Source organism: Pongo abelii, chromosome 20 (assembly GCF_028885655.2).
Source record: "Pongo abelii isolate AG06213 chromosome 20, NHGRI_mPonAbe1-v2.0_pri, whole genome shotgun sequence".
NCBI lineage: Eukaryota > Metazoa > Chordata > Mammalia > Primates > Hominidae > Pongo > Pongo abelii.
Window position 1 is genome coordinate 21,101,036 of NC_072005.2, and position 27,621 is coordinate 21,128,656.

Sequence of the window (27,621 nt, forward strand, 5' to 3'; positions counted from 1 at the left end):
CCCAGCTACTCAGGAGGGTGAGGCATGAGAATCACTTGAACCCAGGAGGTGGAGCTTGCAGTGAGCAGAGATCGCACCACTGCACTCCAGCCTGGGTGACAGAATGAGACTCCATCTCAAAAAAAGAAAAGAAAAAAGCCCATATTAGCCAACTGGAGTATAAGATACTATGAAGAGGAGAAGTAAGGTACCCCTATTGACAGTCCCAGAAGCAGAAGCTCACCTCTACAAGCACAGCTGCTTTCCTAGTCAATGAGCAGCTCATGATACATGTCTAAAGGAGCTCAGCTGAGAAGAGAAGAATGGCCCCACTGAGCCCAGCCTAAATGGTTGAGCATTTCAATTATGAGCAGATCAGTTTTGGATGGTTTTTTATGCTGCCATAGCTAACTAATACATGCACCCAGTGCAGATAGAATTCCAAGATTTAATGACAGGTTGATTACTAGTTACCTTCTAACATCGGGCACCATAAAAGTACTGATATTTTTCCCGATTCAAAGTTAGATGTCTTGTAAGATAATGTTGAGAAATGCAGAAATTTGGCCGGGGGTGGTGGCTCACGCCTATAATCCCAGCACTTTAGGAGGCCAAGGCGGTGGATCACCTGAGGTCGGGAGTTCAAGACCAGCCTGACCAACATGGAGAAATCCCATCTCTACTAAAAATACAAAAAATTAGCCAGGCGTGGTGGTGCATGCCTGTAATCCCAGCTACTCGGGAGGCTGAGGTAGGAGAATTGCTTGAACCCAGGAGGCAGGGGTTGCAGTGAGCCAAGACCACACCATTGTGCTTTAAAGCCTGGGCAACAAGAGTGAAACTCCATCTCAAAAAAAAAGAAATGCCAAAATACATGTGGACATGTATGCATGTGATTGGTGCTTATATTCACTCAGTTTCCCACACCACAGGAGAAAAACGGATAACCACAGCCTGACCATTAGGGTCAAGGTCAAATAGCAAAATAAGTTTGCCTTTAATCTATTTTCTTCCTATGTAAACATTAAAGGTCAAGACTGTGAACAGATCTGAAGACATAGTTTTTTTTTCTCCTGTGGCCCATCATCCTTTGTTCACTGTCTGATCTCTGAAAGAAAGGTGGGCAACAGGTGGTAAGCAGTGGTTTACCTGTGATTTATTCCTGCTGCCATCAGCTTTTTCTATAGCCACTATTTGTTTCACCCTCGGAACTGAAAAGAGACGTTGATAAATAGAGGCTGTCCCCTCACCTGTGGCAGAAACAGGCCCTCCATCCCCACTGACATCACAGCTGTACTTCAATGTGGCAGCTATTGGCCATGTGTGGCTACTGGGTGCCTGGAATGTGGATGGTCTGAACTGTGATATGCTAGAAAGATAAAATACAGAATTAGTTTCAAAGATTTTTTCAAATGTATTTATATTTCATTAATAATTACATATTGCTCACATATTAAAATGAAAATATTTTGAATATATTGGGTTACATAAATTGTTACAATCAATTCCACTTGTTTCTTCTTTCTTTTTAAAGTTTGGCTAGTAGAAAATTTAAAATTCACATGTGACTCACATTTTATTTCAGAGGATTGCCTGCTCAAAGGACCAGAATACAGGAAGGTCATAAAATCTAAAATTTTAGAACAATTGATGTTATACTTTGTTCATTTGTGAATAGCCATATAATATATTATTTTTGAATGCATATAAATTGATACACAAGGTTAAGGGCAAATACTCTCTGGTGTGGGCCTGGCTCAGCTCAGGAAGGAAGCCCTGTCTGAAAAGGCTGCAGCCTAGGCTGTCACTCTTTCTTCTTTCAGCCCAGCATCTGATCACATCTTCTGTCACTCAGGGCCTGAAAAGAAGGTGCCTTAAATATCATCCAATCAGAGACGCTGGGCTGGGAACCGTCCAATCAGGAACGCAGCTGGAGCGGATAGGGCGGCATCCGGGATGTGGCGGGGCCTTTGTCTCTCGCTGCAGCCTGAGCTCCAGATCTTCTTTCCTGCTCTGTGTTCTCTGCTCGTAGAGGCCCAGCCTCTATGGCCCTGTGACCTGCAGGTATTGGGAGATCCACAGCTAAGACGCCGGGACCCCCTGGAAGCCTAGAAATGGTAAGAGTGCCAGGTCCGCCATCCCGAGGGGGAAAGGGGTTGGTTGAAACCGGTAGGAAGCGGCTGTGGCGGGACTCAGGCCTCCATGTAGTCAGCTCCACAATCTGCGCTCCGAGTTCTTTTTGCCCATCTCGGCTCCAGTCCCTCCAGCCATAAGATGGCGGCTGCGCTGACCGCCGGCCCGGGCGTCCTGTCTCTTCCCTGCGCAGTGACTGTGCCCTGGACTGGAGCCCTCTCTGGGCAGCTCTGCATTCGCAGCACCGCGTCTCTCCCAGATTGAGCAGGGACCGCGGGAGGGTTGTCAGAGGAGAATCCCGACTCGGGGTGCAGGTTCATGAAAGGGAAGAGCTTTGGGCTGTGGGGTTCCCAGTTCCTCTTTTTTTCTGTTAAAAATGTATGGGGGGACGGGCACGGTGGCTCACGCCTGTAATTTCAGCACTTTGGGAAGCCGAGGCGGGCGGATCATCTGAGGTCAGGAGTTCAAGACCATTCTGGCCAACATGGTGAAACCCCGTCTCAATTTTTAAAAATACAAAAATTAGCCGGGCGTCGTGGCGCGCGCCTGCAATCCCAGCTACTCAGGAGTTTGAGGCAGGAGAATTGCTTGAACCTGGGAGGCAGAGGTTGCAGTGAGCCTAGATCGCGCCACTGCACTCCAGCCTGGGCAACAAGAGTGAAACTCCGTCTCAAAAAAAAAATGTATAGGAGTCACCGCAAAAATATTAAATAACTTAAAAAGTGGTTCAGGTATTGTAGAGCACTCAGCTATGGTTTGTAGTTTGTGGTCCATGGGAGGAGCTTGAATAAAAGACTTTTATAAGGTGCATGATGAAGAAAATCAAATTTAGTAATTGGTTAGGTACAGTTATGTAGCTCTTAATAAGTACGATCGTGTTGGCAATTTTCTGGTTATGTGATCAGAATTTAATTGGCAGTTTATAGTTGGTTAAGCCTGAATTTTGTTTTCCCCGATGTGATAATTCACTAAAAAATGCTATTTTAGTTAGATTTTTTTAAAAAGGAGGACCCCAGGGACTAGAGCCACCTCAGTCTAATTGCCTGCCACCAAATTATTTTCACAGTCCACAGGGGACTTCTTTTCCCCTGCATTTTTCACATGTTTCCCAAGCAGGGTCTCAAGTCTACTTCTTACTCCCTGTTCTTCCAGATTAACTCTGATTTACAGTAAAATACTAAATTTCCAGTGTCATTGACATTCCAAAATGCCACCTTCCCCTCTCTGATACACATTATCATTTGTCCTTTATTGTACATTTTATTATATTTCAATTAATAATTCTTTGACAAAACATTGGATGGCACTGTTTAAAAAATTGTCTTCTGTTTGTAAATATTTCCCATGAGAAGAAAGTGAATAATAATCCCTGACACCATATTGTAAAAAAAATCTCTGTGTCTCCTTTCCTTTTATCTTCCCTAGGCACAGAGTTCTTATCAGAATGTTGTTGGGTCAAGGTTTCCGTTTGGAGACTTTATGGGGTGATGGGTCATCAGCCACTCTTCAGTTTTTTCCTGGTCCTGGGTTTTCAGTACTGTATGGGGATAAACCAAGATGCCCACCATGGTGGCTATGTTGGCTAGAGTGTCTAGTGAATATCAGCTCCTGGGTCATTTTCTCTCAGGACAACCTGAGGTATGAAGTGTATCCTATCAAGGGAGCAGGTAGATACCCTGGGTCTGAGTGCAGTCTCCTGGTGTACTCTTCCTTTGAAAGGCTAACTCCTTGAGACATTAAGATTGACTTCACCCAGCTGGGCACGGTGGCTCACACCTGTAATCCCAGCACTTTGGGAGACCGAGGCGGGCGAATCACGAGGTCAGGAGTTTGAGACCAGCATGGCCAATATGGTGAAACCCCATCTCTACTAAAAATACAAAAATTAGCCAGGCATGGTGGCACACACCTGTAATCCCAGCTACTAGGGAGGTTGAGGCAGAAGAATTGCTTGAACCCAGGAGGCGGAGGTTGCAGTGAGCCAAGATCGCGCCGCTGCACTCTAGCCTGGGCAAAAGAGCGAGACTCTGTATCAAAAAAAAAAAAAAAAAAAAAACGATTGACTTCTCCCAACCCAGCTTCTATTTCTTGGAGACACATTGAGAGAAAAATGCAGAAATAATTTTTACCCCCTGGATTCTCTAAGATTTGTGAAAGAAAAAATAGTATCCCAAAAGACAAAAAAAAAGTCACCCCAGTGAGATGGTGCAAGAATTTGCAAAGTAAAATGCACTTGGGGCAGGCACTGGGGCATAGTGTAGTGTCTCTTGAGAGGTTAGTCATTGAGAACTTCAGTGAGCAGGAGGGGTTGGGAGAATCTTTCAAGTGATTGAGTGGCCTGACTTGACACATAGGTCAGACACATCTGTTTTCTAATCAGTACTGTCACTCCGTGGGTTTGTCACCTTGAAAAGATTTGTTCATTTATTTTGACTTCAGCTTCTTTTAATTGTAAATTGCATTTAATTAGTAAAGTTTAAAAGGGACAAAAATATTTGTACAGGGTGTAAAAGAAGTGGGTTTTAGAAAAAAATTAAAATCTAATCATTTTAACCATTTTTTAAGAATTCTCATTTACCTTTTCCTTTGTCAGAGTGAATTTAAAAATTTTCTCAGGTGTGCTTATGGCTGGGTGATTTTAAACAGAATTCCAAGGCTTAGCTTTTAGAATGTTATCAAGGAAAAAATTAGGAAAACCCTCTCTTCCATTTTGGCTGTAAAAAATAAATAGATTTCCACAAGAAAATATGGTATATAATTGGTGAGTTACATAGATTCATGAAAACACAAATTTCTCTTTTTGCAGGGTAAAGTTGTGAGTGAGTATTTCTGTCCCATATCCTGTTATCTTGATTTTTAAGTTTCATGCTAAATTTTATGAGATGAAACTTGGTACCTCCTAGAAGTGTTCCCATGACTAATTGTTTACTACATGATTTTTTATAGAAATAATAAAATAATACGTTTATCATCTGAAAGGAATAAATGCTTTTGTTTTTCAAATTGTGGTATAAAATGTAAGCACCAAAAATTTTCTTTTTTTATGTGAACACTCCGTTTGAGTGATTTCATTGGAGTTTTCAAACAGTTTCAAAAGCCAAGGGAGTAAATCTGACATGGAAATTAAAGCTTGAACCCAGTGACTCCAACCTAAGGCTAATATTGAGCCTACAAAAAAAAAGGTTATTAAAGGCCCAGTTAGTTCTTTCTGGGGAGCCTCCCCTGCAGAAGTCCCAGCCTGCTCACCCCAGCCATGGAAGAAGTCTTTCCATCCTGAGAGAAGCTCCAAAGCCCTGGAAGGCTGGGGCCCCACAGGCAGATGCAGTTAAGGTTAAGATGAAAGGAAACTGAGAGGGTCTTACTGATGATAAAGTTTTTTATTGTTTTGAGGCAATTTCTAGACTTTGTAAAATAAAACAAAGTTAGACTTGTGTAAAAAAAATTGAATTCCAAAGGAATATTGCAACAAGAGGAGGTACTAACTATATCATCTTTATAGCTTGCAAAGTTTAGGCAGACAAAGGCTTTGTTTCCTAGGGAGGAGCATAAAAGATTAGAAAAAAGGTGGGAAGGGAGTGACAAATGGAGTGTGAAAAAAATCAGATTTTAGATCAGAGAATGTTTTACCCTGAAGTCAGCATGTTTGTAGGAGGGACATAAAATGGGGTTGTATGTTGACTCACACTCACGGTAGCTCAAAGTTCAGGAGCCTGTGGGAAAAAAAATTCAGTAAAGTTTGATTAAGAAGTATTTTATTTCTGTGTGTGGTGGCTCACGCCTGTAATCCCAGCACTTTGGGAGGCTGAGGTGGGCATTTCACCTGAGGTCAGGAGTTTGAGACCAGCCTGACCAACACAGAGAAACCCCATCTCTACTAAAAATACAAAATTAGCCAGGCGTGGTGGTGCATGCCTGTAATCCCAGCTACTCAGGAGGCGGAGGCAGGAGAATCCCTGGAACCCAGGAGGCGGAGGTTGTGGTGAGCTGTTATCATGCCATTGCACTCCAGCCTGGGCAACAAGATCAAAACTGTCTCAAAAAAAAAAAAAAAGTATTTTATTTAGACCAGTGAAGACAAATTCAGCTCATTTTTTAATGAGAAAAGGAAGAAAATGTGTAGAGTATGTATCTGGCTATGTGATAGGTAAGAAAAGGGAGTGCCTTCTAAGTCATAATAAGAAGGGTGTTTCTGGTCGGGCATGGTGGCTCGCACCTGTAATCCCAACACTGGGAGGCTGAGGCGTGAGGATCACGAGGTCAGGAGTTCAAGACCAGCTTGGCCTAGATGGTGAAACCCTGTCTCTACTAAAAATACAAAAATTAGCTGGGCGTGGTGGTGTGTGCTTGTAGTCCCAGCTACTTGGGAGGCTGAGGCAGAAGAATTGCTTGAACTGGCAGGCGGAGGTTGCAGTGAGTCGAGATCATGCCACTACACTCCACCCTGGTGACAGGGCAAGACTCCATCTGAGGAAAAAAAAAAGTGTTTCTTTTCATAAACTGTTGCTGGAGCACACAAAGGATGAATTTTATTAATCACAGCTATTTTCCAGGATTATGTATGTGTTTCATTTTTCCCCACCTCTTTTCTTTGTCCTATATATTTCTTTCATTTGACTTTTTCTGGGTCATATCTTTTATAATAAACTACAGAGTTTGCTGGGTTCTGTGAGTAGCTCTATCAAATTATTGAACTAGAGGGAGGATATGGGAATCCCCAAATTTTAAACAGTAGCTCAGAAGCATAGTTGGGCCTAGGGGTTTGTGACTGGCATCTGTAATGAGGGCAGTGTTGTGGGACTGAACCCTGAATCAGGGTCAGTGCTGACTCTGGGTGGTGTCAGAATTCAAAGTTCAGATAATGAGTAGGTGCTGGAGAATTGATTAGTGTTCAGCAAACTCTATAGATTTGACACCAGAAAAAAGATATCACAGAGGCCTGGCCTTGAATGGAACTCTGGGTGTCTGGGAAGGGGAGGCTCTGCTCTCCTGTCCACAGGCTGTCACACTGCCCATTGTCTTGTGATTCCAGGTCTCCTCCCAGGGTGACTGTGGACTGAAAACTTAGAGGAAAGGACCTCTGATGACAGACCCCCTTTTCTTGCAGGTGCTACCACAGGAGTCCCACCCACTCACAAACACACACTAGACATTGACGTGTCCACATCCCTCTCAAGACTAGTCATCATCCTCAGGAATTTCACCACAGCATTGTGGATCCTAGTATTTCTTGCCAAAATCCCACAAGAGTGTCTACAAGTCTCCTGGCATATCCCAACCCCTAGACACTGAATCTGCAGCAGCAAACTGTTTTCTCCACCAACCTAGGGTTCTGGACCACCTGTTCATAATCTCATCTGCCTGCACAGGCACAAATAAATCAGAGTACAGCCCCACCGGGACCACTATCTGTAGCAAAAACCTGCAGTCCTTCCACCTACATTGCACTTTACCCCACCCATGAAGTTTTTTTCTTTTAACTTTTGATTTTGGTTCAGGGGTACACATGCAGGATTCTTATATAGGTAAAATTGTGTCATGGGGGTTTGGTGTAGATTATTTTGTCAGAGAGGTACTAAGCATAGCACCAAACAAATATTTATTCAAATTCTCCTTGTCATCTCACCCTCCACCCTTACTAGGCCTCAGTGTCTGTTGTTTCTTTTTTTGTGTACGTGTTCTTATTTAGCTATTTAGCTCTTACTTTTTTTTTTTTTTTTTGAGATAGAGTGTTGCTCTGTCACCCAGGCTGGAGTACAGTGACAGGATTCACCAGACAAAAACTCTGATCTCTTCTTTTTTTTGAGACATAGTCTTGCTCTGTCACCCAGGCCGGAGTGCAATGGCATGATCTCAGCTAACTGCAACCTCCGCCTCCCAGGCTCAGGCAATTCTTCTGCCTCAGCCTCCCAAGTAGCTGAGACTACAGGTGCACACCACCACACCTGGCTAATTTTTGTATTTTTAGTAGAGACAGGGCTTCATCATTTTGGCCAGGCTGGTCTCTAACTCCTGACCTTGTGATCCCACCTCAGCCTCCAAAAATGCTGGGATTACAGGCATGAGCCACTGCACCCAGCCTATTTCTATTTCTTTTACCTTGCTAAGAATACATATATATCTTATAATAAAATTACCCTAGAAAACCTTAAAATATTTCTTTAAATTTCTTAGTATATGTTATAAAATTGAGGGGGCAGTGGCTTGGCTTAAAAAGATTAAGATTACACAAACTCTAGGATTTAAGTTTCTCTTAGGTAAGCTTAGGAAAAACAGAACTGGAAATACCCCAGTGGCATAGAGAACAGAATTCTACATAGGGTCCTCTACCTGCCCCAGTTCTGTTTAGATTTAACCTATTTGGAGGCCTTATTTAGGTCTGGCCCCACCCTGGAGTCTTGCCTCACACAATTTGTTAGAAGAAATCAGAGTTTTGGGCAAGACGCAGTGGCTTATGCCTGTAATCCCAGCACTTTGGGAGGCCAAAGCAGGCAGATCATAAGGTCAGGAGTTCAAGACCAGCCTGACCAACATGGTGAAACCCCATCTCTACTTAAAAAAATACAAAAATTACCCTGGTATGCTGGCATGCACCCATAATCCCACTTACTTGGGAGGCTGAGGCAGGAGAATCTCTTGAACCCAGGAGGCGGAGGTTGCAGTGAGCTGAGATCATGCCATTGCACTCCAGCCTGGGTGACAGAGCAAGACTCCAACTAAAAAAAAAAAAAAGAGTTCAGAGTTTTTGTCTGGTGAATCCTTCTGCCTTTCTAGAGTTAATGCTCACAATTTCCTTCAACCCCAAAACAGATAAATGGTAAAAATAAATTATGTATTTTAGGGTCTTAATTTTTAAATTCTGTATTAAAGCGAGTGCTTGCAGAAACATTCTGTTTAACAACCTGTTTTCTATTTTTGCAAATCCAGTAGTTGCTCTGCAAGTCACATAAAATTAAATACAAACACAGTAAAAACTTCTCTAAAATACATTAAACTTTCCTTTCTGTATTCCTCTCATCTGTCTATATTTAACTTTTCTTCTATGCAATTAAAAAAAAAATCAATGACAGAGAAACAAGAAGAAATGGAAAGGCTGGGCTCTTTATTTAAATCCTAAGAATTATTAAACAATAACATCTTTCAGGGTGTTATGATGATGAAATCACGTAATGTGTTATGGCCAACACAGTGCTTTTTAACATCCTTTTGAGTACATAGTTCCTGCTTAATATATCTTGCATTAGTACATGTGTACATGTTGTTGCCAAATGCAGGCTTATTCAGACATTGCTGCCTTCTGTTTCCTCTGTAAACTTTAATGAGCCAGCAAAGAATATGATATTTTAGGATGGAGATGGATTTTATTTATTTATTTAGAGACAGAGTTTCGCTCTTGCTGCCCAGACTGGAGTGCAATGGCACGATCTTGGCCCACCGCAACCTCTGCCTCCCAGGTTCAAGTGATTCTTCTGCCTCAGCCTCCCCAGTAGCTGGGATTACAGGCATGCACCACCACACCCAGCTAATTTTTTGTATTTTTAGTAGAGACTGGGTTTCTCCATGTTGGTCAGGCTGGTCTCAAACTCCCGACCTCTGGTGATCCACCCGCCTCGGCCTCCCAAAGTGCTGAGATTACACGCATGAGCCACTGCGCCTGGCAGAGATGGGTTGTCTTTATTTGTACCAGAAGTATTTGGTTGTGACAAGAGTGCTGAGTGTAAGGGAACCTTTGCTGTGCCTGCTTTCTCTAATGCTAATAATGAGCCCAAGGGAAGCAACATCAGCACTGACAGCGTTGTTACCTATTCATGGACTCTTTTCAAACCTGCAGAATCACATTACATAGGATGGAGCCAAAATTACCAAGTGATTTATAAGCTCATTAAAACTTGAGAGGCAATGCTTAGCTAAGTGGTTATCAGCCCAGGCTTCTCATTAGGATTCCATGGCCAATTTGCAGAAATCTCATTACTTGTGGCCTTTCCACAGATTCTGTTTATTGTTCTAGGGCGAAGCAGCCATGTTGTAGTAATGAAGTGCCTCATGTGACTCTTAAGTTGAGGCCAGAATCAAGTATCAGGTGTTCCAGGTACATTCGTGAGTTAAGTTCCACCTTTGCACTAAAGGGTGGCCACAGAACTGTTTCTGTTTGGGTTTGGTAGGGACAGAGCAATGTGGCCCATATTTTCTTTTTCTTTTTTCTTTTCTTTTTTTTTTTTTTTGAGATGGAGTTTCACTGGAGTGCAGTGGTGCAATCTCGGCTCCCTGCAACCTCTGCCTCCTGGGTTCAAGTGATTCTCTTGCTTCAGCCTCCTGAGTAGTTGGGACTACAGGCACATGCCACCACACCTGGCTAACTTTTTGTATTTTTAGTAGAGATGCTGTTTCATCGTGTTAGCCAGGATGGTCTCAATCTTCTGACCTCATGATCTGCCTGCCTCGGCCTCCCAAAGTACTGGGATTACAGGCATGAGCCACCAAGCCTGGCCATGGCCCATATTTTCATTATTGTAGCAGAAATTGCTGGTGTCTATGACAGGGGAGGGCACCTGAGAACGGGAAAAGTGAAACGTATTTTGATATCCATGGAGCAGCTCATTGTTCCTGAATCTCTTCCATTATAAAGGACAGAAATGAGTGAGCTTTTTCTGCAGGTCTTGATGCTTCTGCCTGTGGGTCTGGTGGTAGCAGATAAGCAGGTGATGCTGACATCTTTAAAGACATATTCTCAACATGCAGCTGTAATTTGTTCAAAGAATCTCATCTGGAAAGGATTCCCAGAAAAGGAGGAGAAAGAGGAAAAAAAATTGCTTTTTTTTTTTAAAGCAAAACATGTCTCAGATCAAGAGCTGTGTCCACTTTGCCTCCTAGAATGCCATGCAAATCATTACTTCTCTATTGTATTACTCCTCCCTAAAGAGTTTAACTACTTTTAAAAATTCTTATGATAGTCAAGGGTGTCTGAAAAGTATTTTTTTCTATATAACCAGAGCCCTTTCTACATTCTTTACATCGTGGCTTCTTATATGCCATGCAGAATTCCTACCACAAATTTATAATCTGCACTATTAAAAATGTTCGCTTTGTGGCTCTTGAACATGAAAAGGTGTGGTTACTCAAGATTTCTATTGGGGGAAACCTGGAGTCATTTGTAAAGATGGAAAACATGTAATGTTGAGGTTCCATCTGTATTCTCCATTACGTCTGTGCAAAACAGGATCAAGGAAATGCTTAGTTAAACAAGATGACATTTATCACCCGGAAAGTTCTAAAAAAAAATTTGTCAGGAGATACCTGCTCTCTAGGGTGCTAAAGAGAGATGACTTAAAATTACTATTACAAATTATGGAACAGGAAAGATATCTGTATCCTGAACTTTGCATAAAACTGATATTTTAATGTTAAAATTCAGACTATAGTTTTGGAGGAGCAGTATCACAGCTGTGATGCTGTGTCATTTCATGTGCATCAACACATCCTAAAAATTTGTCTTAGGATGGGCGCGGTGGCTCAGCCTGTAATCCCAGCACTTTGGGAGGCCAAGACAGGCGGATCACAAGGTCAGGAGATCGAGACCATCCTGGGAATGGTGAAACCCTGTCTCTACTAAAAATACAAAAAAAAAAGAAAAATTAGCCGGGCATGGTGGCGGGCACCTGTGGTCCCAGCTACTTGGGAGGCTGAGGCGGGAGAATGCTGTGAACCCAGGAGGCGGAGCTTGCAGTGAGCTGAGATTGCACCACTGCACTCCAGCCTGGGCAACAGAGCGAGACTCCATCTCAAAAAAAAAAAAAAAATTGTCCTAGTGCAGTTCATGTTAATGATTCACTTGGTTAAAGAGCTCTCTGACAGATTTTGTCACTATAGAGTTAATTATTTTTTCTTCATTATTATCTTAATGCAGCTAATGTGCATAAACCATCACAGTTAATCCAGCAGCTGCCCTTTTTTCATAGGTTTTTTTTGCATATATCTGTCTTTGGAAAGTCAAAGCTCTTACCTTTGTTTACAGGTCAGAAAAATTAGGAAAAACACAGGCTCTTCCCCTTATTGGATGCTTGACAAAATATTCTTCTTGGCCAAAAACATTAACCTTACTGGTGAGCTTGTTAGAAGTTCAGACAATCAGACTTTATTCCAGATCATCTGAAAAAAATAATCTGCATTAACAAGTTCTCCAGCTTATTGTACACATTAAAATTTAAAAAGTACCTTCTAACTCAACCTGTCTTTTCCATCTGAAAAATATACACAACTCATTCTGTAGAATGCATATACAGCATTCCAAAATACACATTTTATGCCCTTAATTTTATACTATATCATCCAGAAAAGTATCATGTATACACTGATATTGTGGATCTTATGCCACTCTCTTTTCTTGGAGTTAAAAAATATATTAGAGAATATTTGTGTGTTAAAAAAATTATTTTATTTTATAATTTTAGTCACTCCTGTAAGTCAGAAAGAGTTACCTGTACTCTCTCATTTCGTCTTGAGTCAAATTAAAAATGCTTTTCATAACCAGTTGGTAATTATATGTGTGTGTGTGTGTGTGTGTGTGTGTGTCTGTGTGTCTGTGTGTTTGTGTGTGTCAGGGACCATTGACATTTAGGGATGTGGCCATAGAATTCTCTCTGGAGGAGTGGCAATGCCTGGACACAGCACAGCAGAATTTATATAGGAATATGATGTTAGAGAACTACAGAAACCTGGTCTTCCTGGGTGAGGATAACTTCAATACACAATTTCTAATATGCCCTAAAGGTTTTATTTCTTTTATTTGTGGAATGTTTTTCTGGTAAAGTGTGCTTTGCATAAATTAGTTTCAGATCCCTGTTTTCAAGAAAATCTTGGGGATTAATACATGTAGAAAAGAATTTCTGCAAGATGTTTCATTTTGACCTTAACTTTCCAAATTCCTGAGCTGATCTGTATCCTTCACTCTAGATTATTAAATTCCACAAATTTAGTGGCATAAAATATTTTTGCCCACACCTTAAAATGTAATTGCCAACACCAATTTTTGATTCAATAGTACTGGATAGTAAAATTAAGAAACTGGGCCAGGCGTGGTGGCTCCTGCCTGTAATCCCAGCACTTTGGGAGGCTGAGGTGGACGGATCACGAGGTCAGGAAATCAAGACCATCCTGGATAACATGGTGAAACCCCGTCTCTACTAAAAATACAAAAAATTAGCTGGGCGTGGTGGCAGGCACCTGTAGTCTCGGCTACTCAGGAGGCTGAGGTAGGAGAATGGCGTGAACTCAGGAGGTGGAGCTTGCAGTAAGATGAGATCACACCATTGCACTCCAGCCTAGGTGACAGAGCGAGAGCGAGACCCCATCTCAAAAAAAAAAAAAAAACCTACAAATCAAAAATATTTTTTAAATATTTGGAAATATCTGTTATAAATTAGTATTTTGGGATTAATTTACTAGCTAAGCACATTACTAGATTGGTCATTAGAAAATATAAGCAAGATTTATATTATTTATTTTTAATAAAACAGGTATTGCTGTTTCTAAGCCAGACCTGATCACTTGTCTGGAGCAAGGAAAAGAGGCATGGAGTATGAAGAGACGTGAGATCATGGTGGCCAAACCCACAGGTAGGTGAAAGTGAAAATGAATACAACAGATGACACATGAGAGGTCCAAAGGCCAAAGAGAAAGCCAGTCCTTAAAATGTGATTTAGGAAGCTGTGTTCCAAAGAAAATAGTTTCTCAGAAGCCTGAGATTTCTTTCTTTCTTTTTTGCTCTCACATGGGGGCATCTTCTGTCTTATGCTTTTAAATTTTCTAAGGATTCTAATTTCCCTTCGGTGATCTTCAAGTTTGCAGTTAGAGCCAAAGTCCTCTTCATGGCATATAAGAGACTGCACAGTCTGACTGCTTTTTCATTGTTTTGGGGGACACACAAATATCTGCATAATTTTGAAAAAGTCTGTGTTAAACAATATTTTTAATTGTATTTTGGCATCATGTTTGAAATATGTGAGTAGTGGTTTCTGTTCCATTGGGAGTTTTTTTGTTCATTTTTCTGCACATTACATCCTGTTTGTATTACTACAGTCTTGAAATATAGTTTGAAATTATAAAGTATGATGCCCCTATGCTTTGTTCTTTTACCTCAAGATTGCTTTGGCTATTCAAAGTTTATTATAGTTTCATGTATGTTTTAGAATTGTATTTTTCATTACTGTAAAAGATGCCACTAGAATTTTTTTTTTTTTTTTCCGCTCTTGTTACCCAGGCTGGAGTGCAATGGTGTGATCTCGGCTCACCGCAACCTCTGCCTCAGGGTTTCTCCATGTTGGTCAGGCTGGTCTCAAACTCCCAACCTCAGGTGATCCACCTGCCTTGGCCTCCCAAAGTGCTAGGATTACAGGCATGAGCCACCATGCCTGGCTACCACTAGAATTTTGATAGGGAGTTTGTTGAATCTATATGTTACTTTGTATAACATGTCACTTTAACAGTATTTATTCTTTCAATCCATAGACATAAAATATTTTAAAATTTGTGTCTTCTCTAGTTCCTTTCTATGATATATTTTATCTTCCAGTGTAAAAATGTTTTACCTCTTTGGTTAAATTTGTTCTCAGAAATTTATTATTTTGATGCTATTATAAAAAAGATTGTTTTCTTTATCAGATAGTTTGTTTTATGTATATGGAACCCTAATTTATACTTGTATGTTAATTTTATATTTTGCTAATTTACTGAGTGTATTTATTAGTTTAGACAGGTTTTAATGTACTATTCATGGTTTTCTATATATAAGATTATATGATCTACAACCAGCAACTTTTACTTATTTGTCTTCAATTTCAATGGCTTTAAAACAATTTTTTGACTAATTCTTCTGCCACATACTTCCAGTGCTATAATAAAATAGAAACATTGACAATCGTATTGGGAATGGGTGCTTGGTGTCACAAAAATCCTTTGAGAGACAAAGGATCTCTCAGCAAGGCTAGTTTACTTTCTGCAGAAAGAGTATACTCGTCAGCAGTTTTGCCACGAGAATACACTAAACAAAGGAGGCAGGGTCATTTATAACCTGATGAGTCCACCCTACTGCTATGTCCGGTTTCCATTGGCTATACAACAGGACCTCACATTCTTTATTTGTCCCAGTTGGCTAGTGACTTAGAACTTTCTAAAAGAGGCAAAGGCAGAGGAAAACAAAGGAAGGAGAGAGCAACTTGTGGAATGCTGAGAAAGGTAAAAACACCTCCAAATAAGGAATAGGAACAGGCTATGACCTAATGCTTGCTTGGACCAGTATAAGCATGACAAGGCAAATATTTAGGATAAAATGTGGGAGCTAAGAACACAAAGCATTGAATTGTTTATTATGGCTAGCAGATATCTGATAATGTCAGCACAGGTCTTTGAATACATTTTGCTTCTAAGAGAAGTTACTATTTATTCCTAATTACATGAGGAGGAAAGTCCATTTGAAGAGGAACCTCTATTTCATATTTTACAATGAGCACAGTATAGTTTTGCATTGGTGTGTATGAATTTGAATGAGCAAACAGCTCTTCAAGTTTTTGGGGTTTTTTTGTTTTGTTTTTTGGGTTTTTGTTTTTTGTTTTTTGTTTTTGAGATGGAGTCTCACTCTGTCATCAGGCTGGAGTGCAGTGGCACGATCTCGGCTCACTGCAACCTCCGCCTCCTGGGTTCAAGTGATTCCCCTGCCTCAGCCTCCCAAGCAGCTGTGACTAAAGGCGTGCACCACAATGTCTGGCCAATTTTTTGTATTTTAGTAGAGACGAAGTTTCACCATATTGGCCAGGTGGGTCTCAAACTCCTGACCTCGTGATCCACCCACCTCAGCCTCCCAAAGTGCTTGGATTATAGGCATGAGCCTCAGCGCCTGGCCCTCTTCAAGTTTTCATAAACCAGTTTCAGAAGGTAAAGATCTTCCGTTGGACCCCCAGGGTGATGGGATGCCCACTGGATCTATAGTGCAGAGGAATTGTAGCTTGATCAGAAGGCTGCTGGGTCTGCACTAGGGTCCACCTTTAGTTGGTTTGTTATAAGAGGCTTGGGTAGCTGTAACTCCCATTTTATTTTTGGACAAACTGAATATCTTTCAGGACTTCTATATATAGAGCAGACACTAGGGCAGGTTTCTGCAGTCGAGTCTGCTAATGGCAGGGCTTATATCAGGATGTGGATGAGTATGGCTTTCACTGAATACCAGAGAGCATTTCTCCGGGACACTGTGGGTTTCTATGTAGGCAGAACTGGCCATAAACTGTGGCTTAGGGAGCTGGAACTGAGTCATTAAACTGCTTTGGGGATCACAGTAAAGGCCAAGGTCTGCAGGCCTGTCTGCATGTCTATAAATTGGTGTCTTCCTCCAGGCCTCTGGAAGGGCAGGGCCTCTTTCATACTGTGGCTAGCAGGAGTTTGGGATGACCAAGCTGGGTGGGCCATTTCTTTGGTCTATAGTCAAGAACAGAGTTTCTGTAGTTTGCCACCTGAATGAGGGCCTGCCTTCTGAAAAGTATACTCCTCAATCTTGGGCTTTATCAGTTTCACAAGTCCCTCCCTGGATCTCAAAGCTCTTAAAGGCACTTATTTTGGAGATGGGGTCTTGCTTCAGAACCCAGGCTAGTCTTGTTTTTTGTTTTTGAGACGGAGTCTCACTCTGTCACACAGGCTTTAGTGCAGTGGCATATCTTGGCTCACTCCCATCTCCTCCTGGGTTTAAGTGATTATCATGCCTCAGCCTCCTAAGTAGCTGAAATTACAGGCACACACCACCACACAGGGCTAATTTTTGTATTTTTAGTAGAATAAATACAAAAAATTTTTGTATTTTTAGGCAATGGTTTTGCCACATTGGATAAGCTGATCTTGAACTTATGACCTTAACCTTCCCACCTCAACCTTCCAAAGTGCTGGAATTACAGGCGTGAGCCACCGCATTTGTCCTAGGATGCTGTTGAAATCCTGGCCTGAAGCAATTCTCCAACCTCAGTGTACCATGTAGCTGTCATTATAGGGGTGAGCCATGATGCCTGGCTCTCTCATAAGGGCATTTTTGTCACAATTGGCTGAAAAAATTTTCTTGCTGTTGGGGCATAAGAAAGTAGGGCACCTTTTATTTTTCCATCTTGCTGATGTTACTCTCTATATACATTTTTCTTTCTATTTTTCATTTCAAACTTGTCTGTAATTTTAGATTCAGACATTTAGAACAATATGCTAGAATTTACATGTTATGCCTGAAGTAAATTATACAATTAGTAGGCACTCCATATTTATTAAAATAGTTACTTATAAATTTAAGTTTGCTGCAGGCAAAACGGAATTAGAGGATATTCACCCACTTTCTTCAGCCTAAATCTAAATAATAGCATAATTTATTCCCAAATATTTGTTTTATATATCAGAGGCTCTAACCATATTCTGCTATATATGTGTGTGTTTGTGTGTATATATATATGTGTGTGTGTGTGTATTTTATTTAGCAGTATAAGGCTATTTGCTTCTAAATTTGGATTGCAGCAGTTTCATTTTGTGTAAAAATGCATATATTTAAAACAAAATTTATCTCGTTTCTTTTAAATGATTATAGAAAGTTTCTCATTACAATATTCTGTTTATGCTTATACTGCATTTTCTCTGAAATTTTACTGCCATACAGTGCCTGCCAATGATTCAAAATACCTGCTTTGCATGAGTACACAGTCAAATATTGTTGTCTAGACACATTCTTTCTTAATGGTACATCAATATTGCAAACCAGAGTGTAGGAGTAAACATTTATTACTGTCTTGCAGTTCTGTATTAGTGTGTTTTTTAAGTGTAGGCTTGTTTTCTGTTTTGTTTTGTTTTTTGAGACAGAGTCTTGCTCTGTCACCCAGGCTGGAGTGCAGTGGTGTGATCTCAGCTCACTGCAACCTCTGCCTTCCAGTTCAAGCGATTCTTCTGCCTCAGCCTCCCAAGTAGCTGGGACTACAGGCACACACCAGCATGCCTGGCTAATTTTTGTATATTTAGTAGAGATGGGGTTTCACTATATTGGCCAGGCTGGTCTCGAACTCCTTACCTAGTGACCCACCCACCTCGGCCTCCCAACGTGCTGAGATTACAGGCCTAAGCCACCACGCCCAGGTAGTCTAGGTTTCTTAACATCAGTTTATTGTGTTTTTTGGTTTTACTTACACATTATAATTTTAGATAACTTGCAATTCTGTTTGTACACGTTAAGTCAATGTGAGGTTTAATTAAGATGTAAATCAGCCATATGTCTAATACAATCTGATTATATATGTGTGTGTGCCTATCTGTAAATATGACCCCCAGTCTGGAGTGCAATGGCACAATCTCAGCTCACCGCAATCTCTGCCTTCTGGATTCAAGCGATTCTCTTGCCTCAGCCTCCCGAGTTGCTGGGATTACAGGTATGCACCACCACACCCAGGTAATTTTGTATTTTTAGTAGAGACGGGGTTTCTCCATGTTGGTAAGGCTTCTCTCGAACTCCTGACCGCAGGTGATCCGCCCACCTTGGCCTCCCAAAGTGCTGGGGTAAATTACAGATGTGAGCCACCATGCCTGACCTCTTAGCTGATTTTCAATGGTTGTTTCATCTTGTTTAAGTGATTAATTATGGAGATAGTCTTATTTTTACCATGTGTTTAATAATGAATATATATTTCCTTTATGTGAAAAAAAAAACACTTTTGTGATATGAAGGTAATTCCTGAAAAGATTTATAATTCTATATTGTTTTCAGTTTTTTTCTTTAGAAAAATTGTTTTTAAAACGCATAAAGTTTGTCATCTTAAATCTATTGAAGTGTGCATTTTAGGGCCAGGCATGGTTGTGGCTCACATCTGTAATCCCAGAGATTTGGAGAGGCCAAGACAAGAGGGTAACTTGAACCCAAAAGTTTGAGACCACCCTGGGCAACATATGGAGACTCCTTCTCTACAAATTTTCTTTAAAATGGCCTGGCATTTTGTTGTGCACCTGTGGTCCCAGATCTTTGGAAGATTGAAGAAAGAGGATTACTTGAGCCTGGGAATTTCAGGCTATAGTCAACCATAATTGTGCCACTGCACTCCAGTTTAGGTGATGAAGTGAGACCCTGTCTCCAAAAAACAAAAATAGCTTTATATTTCAGGAATGTTAAGTATATTCACATTGTTATGCAAAAGACTTCTAGAAATTTTACATCTTATAAAACAAAAACTCAATACCCATTAAGTAACAGCAACCCATTTTACCCTCTCTGGTGCCCTTGACAAACACCCTTCCACTTTCTGTTTTTTTGAGTGTGACCACTTAAGATATCTCATATAACTAGAAAAATATAGTTTCTATCATTTATTACTAGCTTATTTTAAGTGACATAATATTCTCAAAGGTTATCTTAAATTGTTACAAGATAATCTGTTTTAAATCTGAAAAAATATTTCATTGTATGTATATGTTACATTTTTTGATGTGTTTATAAATCAAGGGACATCTGGGTTGCTTCAATTTTTTGGCTTATGTAAATACTGGTACAATAAACATGGATGCTCAAATATGTCTCCCAGGTTCTGTGTTGCATATTTCGGATATACATTCATAAATGTGATTGCTGTACTTAATGATAATTCCAGTTTTAATTATCTGAGGAACATTTATAACATTTTAAAATAATGACTGCATCCTTGTTTTCCACCAATTAATATGGGTTTTATTTTCATTGCATCAGCAACAAATTTGGTGGGGTTTTTTTGATATTTTGTAGTGGCCATTCTAATGGGTGTGAAGTGATTTTGTTATTCATTGTGATTTTTATGCATTTCTCTACAAATCAGTAATTTTGCATTTCCTTTCTTCCCTCCCCCCACCCTTCCTGCCCCAGATGGAGTCTTGCTCCAGGCTGGTGTGCAGTAGCGTGATCTGAGCTCACTGCAACCTCTGCCTCCGGGGTTCAAGCAGTTCTCCTCAGCCTCTCAAGTAGCTGGGATTACAGGCACATGCCGCAACACTCGGCTAATTTTTGTATTTTTAGTAGAGACGGGGTTTCACCATGTTGGTTATGCTGGTCTCGAACTCCTGACCTCAAGTGATCCACCCGTCTCAGCCTCCCAAAGTGCTGGGATTACTGGCATGAGCCACCGTGCCTGGCCGCATTTCCTTTCAAATGCTTTTTCCCATTTGTGTATTCTTTTTGAGACAAATTTAGTTCAATTATTTGTTCATTCCTAAATAAAATTATTCAACTTTATTGTTCAGTTTTACAAGTTGGTTATATATTCTCAATATTAACTTCTATGATATGTGATTTGCAAATATTTTTACCTATTTCCTAGGAGGCATTGTCACTCTATTGAATGTTTTCTTTGATGTGCAGAAACTTTGAAGTGTAGTGCAGTTAAATTTTACCGTTCTTTTCTTTGTTGTTCATGCATTTAATGTCATATCTAGGAAAATAGTGCCAAGACCAATGTCATGTCTTTCCCCCTTTATTTTTATATCTGGGTATTTTATTTAAAAATGTTTTTCATATGTGGTTCAAGGAAATAATCCATCTTCATTGTATCCATGTTGATATCCAGTTTTCAACATTATGTCTTGAAGAGATTATCTTTTTTTCTATTGTGTGCTCATGGCAACTTTACAAGATCATTTGATCATATACAGAAGAGTTTATTTCTGTGCTCTCTATTCTGTTCTTTCATCTGTTTATCTGTTTTTGTGTCAGTACCACATTGTTTTTGTTATCATAGCTTTTATTATTATTATTATTATTGTCAATTTTTTTTTTTTTTTTTTTTTTTTCCTGAGACGGAATCTCTCACTGTCTCCCGGGCTGGAGTGCAATGGCATAATCTCAGCTCACTGCAACCTCTGCCTTTCAGGTTCAAGTGATTCTCCTGCCTCAGCCTCCTGAGTAGCTGGGATTACAGGCACCCACCACCACACCTGGCTAATTTTTTGTATTCTTGGTAGAGACAGGGTTTCAGTATGTTGGCCAGACTGGTCTCGAACTCCTGACCTCATGATCCACCTGTCTTGGCCTCCCAAAGTGCTGGGATTACAGACGTGAGCCACCTTGCCAGCCTATTGTGTTTTTAAATCAAGAAGTATAATGCCTCTGTTCTTTTTCATGGGTGTTTGGCTATAGTTTATAATCAAATTTTAAACAATATTTCTGTAAAAAATTGTGGTATTGGGATTTCTAGTTAGATTATATTGAATTTGTTTGCCACTGTAGTTTGTATTGACATCTTTGAAAAATTAATTTTTTTGAACCTTGAGCAAGAATATGTTGAAGCGTGTGTTTTATTTTTACATAATTTTGGATTTTCCAGTTTTACTTTTGCTTTTAATTCCTAGTTGCATTCAATTTTGGTAAGAAAACACACAGTGTGTAATTTTTGTCTGCTTAAATTTATTTGTTGTTGTTGTCATTGTTATTTTGACACAGAATCTTACTCTGTCACCCAGTCTGGAATGCAGTAGCATGATTTTGGCCCACTGCAGCCTCAACCTTCTGGGGTCAAGTGATTCTTCCACCTCAGCCTCCCGAGTAGCTTGGACTACAGACATGCAGTACTATGCCTGGCTAATTTTTTGATTATTTGTAGAGATAGGGTCTCACTTTGTTGCCCAGTCTAGTCTCAAACTTCTGGCTCCAAATGATCCTCCCACCTTGGTCTCCCAAAGTGTTGGGATTGTAGGTATGAGCCTCTTCACCCAGCCAGTATTCTTAAATTTAATAAGATTTCTTATGTGTCCTAACAGAATACACAAGGTGCAAATAAGAATATTGTGTATTCTCTTGCTTTTGACTAAAAAGTTTTGTACGTGTCTGTTAATCCTAGTTGGTCTGTGATGTGGTTTAGATGTTCATGTTCTTCAAATCTCATGCTGCAATGTAATCCTCAGTGTTGGATATGGAACCTGGTGGGAGATGTTTTAGATCATGGGGCAAATTTCTCATGAATGGCTTTGTACCATCCTCTTGGTAATCAAAAAGTTTACATTGTTAATTCAAATGAAAGCTGCCTCATTAAAAGAACCTGGCTCCTTCACCTCACATTTGGTTCTGTCTTTTACTATGTGATATGTCCACTTACTCTTGGCCTTCCACCATTGTGGAAGCTTACTGAAACCTTCCGCCAGAGGCAGATGCCGGCACACACGTACAGTCTGCCCAACCATGAGCCAAACAAACCTTTTTTATTTATAAATTATCCACTCTCAGGTATTCCTCTATGTGCAAAATAATATATTCTGTAACGTTGTCTAAGTTTTCTGTTTTCTTATTGATCTTTTCTCTGAATTTTCTATTATTAAAAATGGGGTCTTGATGTCTACAATTATTATGTTGCTAAGTATTTCTTGCTTCACTTTTGTCAGTATTTGCTTTATATATTTTGGAGCCCTAATGTTGTATATACATATACACATAAATAAATAGGCATAACAGTTATAGGTTCCTGGTAAATTGACCCATCTTACTATTGTATAATATCAATCTTTGTCTGATGCTAGTACTTGACTTAAAGCATATAATGTCTAATATAATTATGAGTGTCTCACTCAATTGTGGTTATATTTGCATGTAATAAAATGTTTTTCCATTGTTACTTTCAGCTTATATGACTCTATATTTTCCAGTTTGTTATTGGTATTAAATATTATTTTATGTTGTGTATCTATTAACAGATTTATATTTTGTTTTTCATATTCTACAGAGGAAATTTAAGCATTTTATGCACCATTATTTTGATAATAAATAATTTTATATGTGTTGATGTATTTATAATTAATAGAGAGTTTTTTATTTATATATGTTTTTATGATGCTGTTCAGCATCATTTTATTTTTTAAAATAATGGGTTCATTTAGCCTTTCTTTTTTATTTTGTATGCAGTGTCTCACTGTGTGCTCAGGCTGATCTTCAACTCCTAGTCTCAAGTGATGTGACTGCCTTGGCCTCTTAAAACTGTAGGATTTACAGGCATGAGCCACTGTGCCTGGCAACCATGTAGCAGTTTTTGTAGGACTGTGCTAGGGGTGATGAATACCCTCACCTTTTATTTTGAAAAGTCTTTGTTTTTATCTTGTTTTTGAAGTAAAATCATTATAATTAGTAGTATATTATATATTTTTATATACTTATATATTATATTAATTAATATATAATTATAAACATTTTCAAGTAGTATTGGTTAATGATTTTTTATTACATCATAATTTGGAAAGTTCTCAGCTTTTTTTAATCTTCAAGTAACCTCTGTATTACTTTTTTGCTATATTCTTCTATGATTTTTTTCATGAATATATTGTTCTACTTGACAGTGTCCAGTAAGTTTTACATTTCATGTTTTAATTTTGTTTTGCTCTTTTATATTTTTGTGTTTTATATTTAAGGGTATTCCAGCTCACATTAGTTAATTGTGTTTGGATGTTTTAGTTTATATTGTGTATGAAAATATTTAACTCTGCAATTTATGAGTGTGAAGCAAAATCAAATATGAATCAGCCATATGTCTGTTGCTAATGTGTTTATGTTTGTTTGCCTGTATAAATATTATTTCTATTTTCCTATAACTTGTGTATTTGTTGTGTAGTTTGGTTGTGAATGGTTGTTTAATCCTGTGTGGGTGAGTAGTCATAAAAATTCTTCTACTTTTATCATCTTATTTATTTGTGAATCTATATTCTGTGTGGGAGAAACACTTTTGAATTTTAAGATAATATAAAAACTATCATTACTCTGTATCTTTTTTAGGTATTTCTGTTTATTTTTACTTATCAAAAACATAACAAAATTTATAATAAAATATTTTTAAATATTCAGTTTAGTCATCTTAATTATATTGACATTGTTATACAACATATCACCAAAATGTTTTTATCTTGTAAAGCTGAATCTGAATATACATTAAACAACTACCAATTTTTCCTATTTTGTGGCACTTTTCAAACACCACTCTGTTTTCCTTGTCTAAGGTTGTAACTACTTTAAATATCTTATACAATCTCTGTCTTTCTGTGGCTGGCTCATTTTATTTGGCATAATGTCATCAAAACTTATCTTTACAGTTGTCAGAATATTTCCTGCTTTTTGAAAACTGAGGGATATTCCAGTATTTTGTTTTTTGTTTTTTTGAGATGGAGTTTCCCTCTGTCACCCAGGCTGGAGTGCAGAGTGCAATGGTGCAATCTTGGCTCACTGCAACTTCCGCCTCCTGGGTTCAAGCAATTCTCCTGCCTCAGCCTCTCAAGTAGCTGAGATTACAAGCATGCACCACCATGCCCAGCTAATTTTTGTATTTTTAGTGGAGGTGGGGTTTCACCATGTTGGACACGCTGGTCTCAAACTCCTGACCTCAAGTGATCCACCTGCCTTGGCCTCCCAAAGTGCTGGGATTACAGGTTTGAGCCACCGCACCTGGCCTATTCCAGTACTTTTATATTTCAAATTAAATCTGCTGAATGGTTTAGTGACAGAAATTTGCATTGCTTTCACCCATTGGCTTTCAGTAACAATGCTGCAATAATTATGGGTAAGCAAATGACTCTTTATATGACATATACATTATGTATGTACTGCATTCTCTTATTAGTCTACCTTTTCAGCTTTATACTTATACCAAGTTGTTTTAATTTTGTAGCTTTGTGCTGTGTTTGAAATCAGGAACTGTAATGCCTCAGACGTTGTTTCTTTTTTTGAAGATTGTTGGGTACTTTATTGTCTTTTGAGATTCCATATACTTCTGAGGTTGCTGTTTCTATTTCTTCAAAAATGCAATGACAAGTTTTAAAAACATTGCCTTAAATCTGCAGATTACATTAAGCAGTATGAACATCTTTACAACATTAATTATACCGATTCCATTTTTATCATAAAGAGTAATTTATAAAATTTTAGTTTTAAAAATTTGTTAAGACTTCTTTTTTGTCCTATCATGTGGTCTATCAAAAAGAATGTTGTATGAGCTATTGAGAAATGTGTATATCCTGATGTTACTGAGGAGTGTTCTCTATACCTCTGTTAGAAGTAATTGTTTTATATTGCCTTAAAGTTATCTCTTCCCTTCTAATATTCTGTCTTGTTTTATTTTTATTATAGAAAGTAGGTATTGAAATATCTTACTATAATTATATTGCACTCTATGTGTTTCATCAGTTCTGGCATTATTTGCTTTATATATTTGGAACTTTAATGTGAGATACACACACACACACACACACCACAAATGTATATAGAAATTTTTCAGAGGTTCCCAGTGAGTGAATCTATTATTGTTTAATATCCTTCTTTGTCTCTTTGGAGTTTTGACTTTAAAGTAAATTTTATAAAATATGACAGTATTAACTTAAGACGTAGCTTGACCTCTTCTGCTCTCATTTGGTTAAAATTTGCATGGAATGTCTACTTCCATCTTGCCACTTTCAGTTTTTCTTTATCATTAGATCTCAACTGACCCTTGTAGAAAGGCAAGTTGAATCCTGGTTTTTAATTTTTTTTTAATAAATCCCTTTATTGAAAGTATGTCTTTTAATTAAAAAGTTAATTTTATATATATTTAATTTTCTGAAACAGAAAGACTGACAAATGTTATTTTATTGTTTTATTTGATTCTTGTATCTTTGTTCCCAATTTTCTCTCTTTCTTTCTTTGTGTTGTTTTTATTTTTGTACTAATACGCTTTCACTTTTTGAAATTTTATACCTCTATACAGATTTTTTTGTGGTACCTTGGGGATTACATAAAATCTCTAAAAGATGCAACAGCATATTTAATTCTGGTAAAAAATGAACTTTAGTGGTATAGAAAAAATCTCATTATATCTGCCCTCAACTTTCTTATCGATGTTGCTAATTATATCTTTATGTTGTAAGTACATTAATGGGTGTTTATAATAATTAGTGTTTTTATTTTTCAACTTGTAGAGAATAACTAAAAATGTTTTTGGCACCATTATAATAATGCTAAGGAATTCTAATTTTGGATATGTGCATATCTTTCCCAGAAAGTTATGCATTTTTATATAATAATGTGTTGTTTTCTTACATTATGTTATTTTCAGCATCTTTGATATACAGGGCATATGCAGTGCCAATATACTTTTTTTTACTAATTTCAGGACTATTATAATATCACACAGTTCCCTTCTGGCTTGCAAAATTTTCATGACAAATTTACTAGTTTTCTCATAAGACTATGCTTATAAATGACCCATCATTTTTATCTTGCAGCTTTCAGGATTCTCTACTTTGTGACTTGAAATTCCACTCATGTATGTGTTTGTTATAAATATCTTTGTGTGTATTCTAGTTTGTTGAGCTTCTTCATTTTTACATCATTTTTTCTTATATTAAATTATTTTTATATTTTTCACCTCCACAATTTCTGTTTTTTGATATTTTTAATATTTTTGTTGTTATCCTCATTCTTCTGATTTTCAATAGTTGTCTGTGTTTCTATTTTCCTCATTGAATATTATTCAAGTTTTTAAAACTAATTTGTATATGTTTATTTTTAATGATAGCTTCCTGAAATTTTTATATTTCTGATGGGGCTATATTGCCCTAATATTTTATATACATTGTAATCTTTCATTGAAATTTACACATTAAAAACAAACTACCTGTAACAATCTTTATAATATAGCTCTGTCCTGGCATAGTCTGAAACCAGTTGTCTTGGATAGAGATTCTGAGAGTTTCTCTAACATGTTCTTAGGATGTGTCTTGTCTGAAATTTTTTAGGTTTTTTTAGTTAAAGGAGTTTGTGCATGTTTCTTCTTAATAGTCAGTAATCATTTGCTACAACTATTTCCTGCCTATAGTATTGCAGTCTCTTTGCTGCTATAGCATTTACCTTTGATCTCAGCAGACTCAAACTGCCATTCCAATGTATACCATTTCTTTCAGTACAGAAACCAGTGTCTGGAAAAGTCCCTAGAAACCAGAAATAAAAATGTTTTTGCCGCCATTTTTCTTGTCTTTTATAAAAGAAACCAAGAGTTGCCAATTTACTTCTAAAGGCACTGTGTTACATTGGGCAGCCGAAAGAGCTGTGTTGTAAATGTAACAAACTTTTTTTTCCTATGTGGCTCTTTGCATTATGCTCACCTGGGGCCCGTACTCACTTAACTCATTTATAAATTTTCCACCAATGTATTTTGGTCAGTATGTTTTCATTACATTTATATGTCTATGAAGGATTTAGGGCCTATGGTATTTTGCTATGCCATCTTAATGTAGTTTGTTTAGTTTTATATGTTACATTTGTAAACTATCTTCATCTAAGTCTAGCAAGTGCATTAATTTGTCATTTTTATTTCTTTCAGTTATGTGTTCTCATTTTGCCCAAGACCTTTGGCCAGAGCAGAATATAAAAGATTCTTTCCAAAAAGCGACACTGAAAAGATATGGAAAATGTAGACATGAGAATTTACCATTAAGAAAAGGCTGTGAAAGTGTGGATGAGTGTAAGATGCACAAAGGAGGTTATAATGGACT

General features: G+C 38.4%; 2 protein-coding genes and 1 long non-coding RNA gene across 7 annotated transcripts in view; 2 read left to right on the forward strand and 1 right to left on the reverse strand.

Moving 5' to 3' along the window:
* The window catches only part of LOC129051817 (zinc finger protein 729-like), a 54,291-nt gene that overhangs the window by 22,648 nt on the left and 4,022 nt on the right, over nt 1–27,621 (forward strand).
* On the forward strand, nt 1,926–27,538 carry LOC100433721 (zinc finger protein 85). 5 transcript variants are annotated; one of them, XR_010138577.1, is made up of 6 exons: nt 1,926–2,096; nt 12,708–12,834; nt 13,623–13,721; nt 14,366–14,458; nt 26,353–26,393; nt 27,450–27,538. XR_010138577.1 is itself a non-coding variant. In XM_024237282.3 (5 exons), the coding sequence occupies exons 1-4, from the start codon at nt 2,094–2,096 to the stop codon at nt 26,379–26,381; spliced, it is 258 nt and encodes an 85-aa protein (XP_024093050.3). In that variant the 5' UTR covers nt 1,926–2,093; the 3' UTR covers nt 26,382–26,393; nt 27,450–27,538. The 5 variants fall into 5 exon arrangements, 4 of the variants coding, with proteins under 4 accessions (XP_024093050.3, XP_063576109.1, XP_054396062.2 ...); XM_024237282.3 differs by lacking the exon at nt 14,366–14,458; XM_063720039.1 differs by lacking the exons at nt 14,366–14,458; nt 26,353–26,393; nt 27,450–27,538 and adding an exon at nt 18,442–20,875.
* On the reverse strand, nt 5,555–12,251 carry LOC134760705 (uncharacterized). Its single transcript, XR_010138597.1, has 3 exons — nt 12,110–12,251; nt 6,326–6,576; nt 5,555–5,822 (listed from the first exon to the last, which is right to left on the reverse strand). It is a non-coding gene; the product is annotated as an uncharacterized LOC134760705 (long non-coding RNA).